The following is a 6,172-nucleotide window of genomic DNA, read 5'->3' as shown; positions in this document are numbered from 1 at the left end:
GACAGATGCCATGAGAGACCACGAGGGACGGTGGCCCCAGGAAGGGGGGTGTGCCGGGGGCACGGGGACGGGACACTCACGCGGTCTCCTGCTCGTCCTCCTCCTGCTGCCGCTGCCGGCGCTCCTCCTCCGACAGGCGGTGCTGCCGCAGCATGGCCTCGAAGTCCACGTGCGCCTGGCGCTGGTTGAGCTCCTTCAGCTCCTGCAGGTTCTCCAGCACCTCCATCTCCAGCTTGGAGTCCTTGGTGCGGTTCTCCAGCACCTGCGGCACCCGGCGTCAAGGCCACGCCCGCCCGGCCTGGCCACCACCCTGGGCGCCCCTCCACTCAGGAGGTCCCTCAGGTCCATGGGAACCCTGAGGTTCGGGGAGTGACCGCCAAAGCTGACCCCAGAGAAGCCGGGTCCAGCCTGGCACCTTCCTTGAGGGCCGTGGGTACAGGACAACCGGCACCTGCTCCAGGGCCCCGGGCCGAGGTTCCCAACCTCTCCAAAGCAGCCAGGCTCAGGGACTGGGCCACCCAGGGGACTTGGCGGCCAGCAGAACCGGCGGGGGACGCTGCCTGGGTGCTGCTGGCCGTGTGGCCCGCCAGGCCTGCCCTATGGAACTGCACCCGGGTGGCCGTAAAGAACACCCACACGTTTCTCCTGGGTCCTCCCCGGAGCAGGGGCAGAACAGCCTTACGCACGAGGACCCAGAGGCCCAGAGCGCACACATGGCTTCCCAAGGTCCCAGAGCAGGAGTTCCGGTCGTTACAGCCCTGGCCTGAGTGGCCTGACGGGCTCCGGGAAGCACCTGTCCTCTGTAGACCAGCTCCTGCCCCCTCTTCTCTCCTGCTGGGTAACTTGGGGCTCCGGCAGCACTGCCTCCTGGCCTCCTGGCTGGGGGTCAGGAGTGCCCTGGTCATCTCACGGGCCTCCCTGGCTGCCCACAGGCTGCAGGCCCAGCCCCACTGCAGGGACTCCTCCGGGGTGAAGGCCCGGGGCCCCTTCCTCTTCTGGCTTTCCTGGCTCCCAGAGGCCACCTGCTTGCTTTCCCCCCTGGTGACCTCCGTGCTGCTCCGAGTTGTCCTGTCTAGACTCCATTAGAGGGGCGGGTGGCAGACCAAGTCCCCCTGGAGAGCCCCTGGGCGAGGACAGCTGTGCACAGTGACAGGCCCCAGGCCGAGGGAGGAGGCTCCTTCCTCACCACAGCCCAGGCCCCATGCGCAGGGCGCAGGGCGCAGGGCGTGGATCAGCAGGTGGCTCCGTCCACCACCACCCCGGCCCCGCCCCCGCCAGCGCACCCACCTTCATGGGGTTGTTCAGCTCCTCGTCCTCCCTCTCCTTCTGCACCCGCTTCTCCTCCTCCTCCAGGAGTTTCTCCGCCTGGAAGTTCCGCGTGGCCCCGTGCTCCATGGTGTAGTCGGTGTTTTCAGGGTCTGTCTGGGAGGAGCAGGCAGGAGTCGGCGGCAGCCTGGGTGCCAGGGCACCAGGCGGGCAGACCAGGCTGCTCCCCGCTCACGGGCTTAACTCTTCCCCATCTGCTGCGCCCTCCCCTGACTCCGGCAAAGGCAAGGCCCTACTGAGGTGGATGCTACAAGGTGTCCATCCTCTGGAGGAGCGCAGCATGTTTCTGGGAACGGGCTGGTTTGTTTTTGTGTTCCCGTTGATAAGTATAGTTGCGACTTCTCATATGACCATTAAGGATGAAGGAAAAAATGTGACTTTCCCAATTAATGCAACTACTTCTAGAGAATAGATCTGTTTGCTCTAAACGCAAGGATTCAGCTGTGGAACGTAAACTGTTAACTGTAAACTGGCTGGGCAGGTGGCGGCGGGCGACGGCGGGACTTTTCAGGAAGGCAGTGCTGTGTGGATTCTGTTCTTAGTCCACGTCCACACGGGCATCAGTATAAAGGGTTAAGACAGGTGTCTTGTTATAAAGGGTTGAGGCCACAGTCTGTTGGTCTTTGAAAAACACATGCGTGTTTATATTCATGACCTTCAGAATTCAGGTTAAAATCCATTTTTCTCTTTTTTAGTACCAGGGATTGACCCAGGGGTGCTTGACCACTGAGCCACATCCCCAGCCCTTTTTATTTTTGATTTTGAGATAGGGTCTTGCTAAGTTGCTCAGGACAGTGGAAGAACAGGAGTCCTCCTGAGTTGCTAAGTGCACCACTGTGCCTGGCTTAAAATGCATAATTTTTTAAAAAATATTTATTTTTTAGTTATAGTTGGACACAACACTTTTATTTCACTTATTTATTTTTATGTGGTGCTGAGGATCGAACCCAGGGTCTCGCACATGCGAGGTGAGTGCTCTACCGCTGAGCCACAACCCCAGCCCCAAAACGTATAATTTCTAAAAATGTACTTTTTGTTCATTTAAGTAAAAAAAAAATTAATTGCAAAAAAACAAAGCTTACAGCAGAAACACAAACAAACAAGAACAACAAAAAGAAACCACTGCCAAACCCTCAGACACTGCAGAGTATGGAAAACAGTGTCCAAGAGTGCCCCTCGGGGCTGGGGACACAGCTCAGTGGTGGAGCGCTCGTCTCGCATGCCCAAGGCCCTGGGTTCAATCCCCAACACCACAAAAAGTTCTCCTCATCCTGTCCCCAAATCCTTAAGGTGATGACCAAAAGCAAAGTGTGTCTCTGCGGCCTGTGGAGGCCCCCAGCAGCGTCTGCCTCAGGTCCCCGATTCCACCTGGGCTGCCTCAGCTGCTCTGCGGTCCCCTCCCCAGGCCCTCCTGCTTCTGGGATGAACTGTAAAGGGGTTTCCCTGGGGGGGGAGCAGGTGCGGTGGCCGGCCCTACCTTGAAAGTGATCTCGGCCAGGCAGCGCGTGCACTTGATGTAGAACCTGAAGATGGGCAGGCCCAGGTAGACCTCGTTCTGCACCGTCTCCTTGCGAGCATTGAACTTCTTGCCCTTGTAGATGTACTCTCCGCACGTCTTACACCTGGGAGCATGGGGACTCGCACTGCGGCAGACTGCCACCCCCCCCTTGTGTGTGTGTGTGTGTGTGTGTGTGTGTGCAGCGAGCACCTCAGAGGCGGGGCTCCCTCCCTCCGAGGCCCGGCCCCCCCGGTGCTCTCCTCGCCCCTGTAGCTGGACCTCTGACCACAGGCTGCCTCCTTGGGGAGCACCCAGCCTGGGGAGGTCAGCCTGCCCGACCTTCCTGGAACAAGCCTGTGCTCAAAGACATCCAGGTCGCCAGGCAGAGGCTGACAGAGCTCCTGCCACCCTTCCACTAAGGCCCTGGGCTCCCAGCCCCAGCACCCCCGCCTCCTTTTCTTCCTACAAGCACCTCCGTCTTGGTCCTACCTCAGGGCCTTTGCTTGCAGTTCTCACACCTGTGACACCTTCTTCCTCAGCCCTCAATTCCATTGGTGCTTCTTTTGACATTTCTCTGCTGACCCCAGTTAAGAGGCCCTCCCTCTCCTGCCTGATGAGCACGTCCACATGCACCCTGTGTGCATCCACCCGATGACCTATCACCTCCACTTCCCACAGACTGTGGGTCCCAGGGTTGTCCCCGGCACCTGTGTACACACTGGCGCTGACAAATGGGGCCTGATAAAGACTGCTGAAGGAGGGAGTGAGGGAACAGAGACAGAAAACGACCCAGTCCCTGACACGTGAAGACACTCTCCATCCCAGTGCCCCAAGGTGTCCTGACTGACAGGTGTCTGGGATTCCAGGTACGCTGGAATGTGAACACTGTGCAACCCAGAGTTAACTAAATTTAGTAATTTGAAAGGGGGAGAAAGGGCAAGATCCGGGTGCTGTGGGAGGGTGATGGCTGAGCTGGTGGGTCACGGTGGGGTGAGGCCAGCCCACGGCAGCTTCAGACAGACTGTGGCTCCTGCAAAGGCCCTGAGGCAGCAAAGGCCTGACTGATGGGGCCGCTGAGCTGAAGGTGCAGCCCTCTGTGTCTTCACACCTGCACTAAGGGTGGACATGGTGGATTCCGCTGGGGCTCTAAGCGGTCAGGGAGTTGAACCTCGAAAGGGCAGGGCAGGGAGGCGCTGAGAGGCTGCGGGCTCACTGGGTTGATGTCTAAGCCTGGGCTGGGGACCTGGGCTGCACCCGGGGACGGGCCAGCTCTGTGGAGGTGGTCACCCTATCCATCTTCTGTGAATGGGGTGGCCCCGCAGGACACTCACCTCATGTTGAACGGGGCCATCAACCGCACTACGTACTGCCGGTCCTTGGGGAGCTTGAGTTTGGGGATCTTTGAAGGGTCGAAGTCTGGAGGGTAGTATTTCTGTGGAGAGGAAGGAAGTGTCTTTCAGACATGGAGGCAGGCTGTGAGCAGAGGTAAGGGGCCTGGGAACCTCGTCAGGGCAAGAGAATCCCAGGGCTGGGGACTGGAGGGCATCCTCCCCGGAGGGCATCCCTCACTGCCGAGGTTTATCACACCAAAGGATTCCAAGAACCATCAGCCCACGTCCTGGAGGGGAGGTCAGGTGGGTGGTGCAGACAAGTTTCCAGAACCTTCTTCAAGCAGTCACAAGATGCATGGAATACCACGATGAGTTGGGACAGTATGCGCAAAATGAGTCTACCAGGGAATCTCCCAGACCCACGGCTGCCCCTTCTGCCCAGCGTGTGCCAAGATTCCAGACTCCCACAAAAGCACCGGGGTTCAGCATCAACCACATTGTTGGCACAAACAGCACAGGTACCGAGAGCCACTGTCATCAGGGAACCATCCCGAAATTCAAGCTCCCAGACACCAGCCAAGAAAAAACTGGCAAGCAGCCTCTTCTTTCTTTTTGCCCTTGGTTTCCCCCCTTTCTGCAGTGTGGGGAACGGCTCCCAGGGCCTCACACATGCTAGGCAAGACCTCTACCACTGAGGTGCACACTCCCTCCCCTCGACTTTTTATTTTGACAGGATCTTACTGAGTTGCCCAGGCTGCCCTCTAACTTGCCTTCCTCCTGCCTCAGCCTCCCAAGTTGCTGGGATCATAGGCGTGCACCACTGAACATAGCTGAAAGCAAACTTTAAAGACAGCAGCCTCATGCCTGCCCTTGTAACTGCTTTCTGCACAAGAATGGAGCTGAGAAATAGGATAGCCAGTTTGGGTTACAAAAATAACTCCACTGCACTATCAGAAAATAAGGCGCTTCCTGTGAGCACCTAGTGAACCTCAAGAACCACAGAGTGCCCTGTCTCCCTCACCTCGAGGAACCCTAGCAAAGATTCTACCAGAGAGCAAAATGTGCCTATTTTACAGAGGAGGAAACTGAACCTTCCTTGCTTCATCTACTCAGAAATCAGATATTGTTGACATAACTCTGGAGAAAACTGGTGTCTTGAAGTGTAGGTACATGGACTAACAGACTTCTAATGTCCCCTCAACAGATACGGGGGAACTGAGGACCTGGGGATAGTCCCCCACTTGCAGAGCCAATGTGGCAAAGCCTAACCCTTCCAAGGAACAGGATTGGCTAGAGCCACCAAGAGCGGCAGGGCTCTCGCCGAACGTGGTGGTGCAGAACAGTCTCCTCCCGCGGAAATCCCAGTCTAGCGAGAGGATTGGATGATGATTGCAAGCTCCGCCCCCAGAAGGCGAGGCTTCGCGAACGCCCACCACCCAAGGACGGCGATTGGGAGGGGTTTCGGAAGCCCCTCCCCGCGGAAGGCCGTTGAAGGGGGCGAAAAAGTTCCGAAAGGAAATTACAGGAAGTCCACCTCCCCCGGAGTCCCCCGGTGTCCCGCGCCAGATGGAAAGCCCTGGTTGCCGAATACTTACGTTTAAAACTTTGCGCTCCGACATCTTTGCCGCCTTCTCGTCTCGCTAGTTCCAGACAAGGGGTTAGATTCGTTATTTATGGAGCTTCTCTGATAATGCTTGCACTTCCGCTTACGTCACTTCCTTAGGCTTCTATTACTGACGGCAACCTACACAGCTTGCCTTTCTCATTGGCTCTGACTGCAGCCTATCAAGCTTCGAGTCCTCCTATCTTCCCTCCGGAGTTCCAACTTCGGTGGCGCGAAATAAAGGTTCTGGGGTCGGTGTAGGTCTGAGAAGTTGGAGGAGGTGCTGCGCCCTCCGGACGTCGGCAGCTGCTCTGCGGTTCTGTCCCGGCGCGGCGTGGCGGGCCGGGGACGCCGCCGTTCACTCTTTGACTCGGCAAAGTGTGTAGCGTGTGTTCGGCGCCCCCGGCCCGGCGC

At 57.9% G+C, this 6,172-nt stretch overlaps 1 protein-coding gene across 1 annotated transcript in view; it reads right to left on the bottom strand.

Moving 5' to 3' along the window:
- The window catches only part of Yju2 (YJU2 splicing factor homolog), a 13,558-nt gene extending 7,453 nt beyond the window's left edge, over positions 1 to 6,105 (bottom strand). The window contains exons 1-5 of the mRNA XM_048810890.1: positions 5,751 to 6,105; positions 4,156 to 4,256; positions 2,804 to 2,948; positions 1,288 to 1,422; positions 79 to 262 (exon numbers count right to left, since the gene is read on the bottom strand). Coding sequence (XP_048666847.1) covers positions 79 to 262; positions 1,288 to 1,422; positions 2,804 to 2,948; positions 4,156 to 4,256; positions 5,751 to 5,774 — 589 coding nt within the window. The 5' untranslated portion in view covers positions 5,775 to 6,105. The remainder of the gene's footprint in view (positions 1 to 78; positions 263 to 1,287; positions 1,423 to 2,803; positions 2,949 to 4,155; positions 4,257 to 5,750) is intronic.
- Between the last annotated feature and the right edge of the window lie 67 nt (positions 6,106 to 6,172).

This window comes from Marmota marmota, unplaced genomic scaffold, assembly GCF_001458135.2.
Source record: "Marmota marmota marmota unplaced genomic scaffold, marMar, whole genome shotgun sequence".
Lineage (NCBI taxonomy): Eukaryota > Metazoa > Chordata > Mammalia > Rodentia > Sciuridae > Marmota > Marmota marmota.
This window is presented reverse-complemented; position numbering and strand designations above follow the sequence as displayed.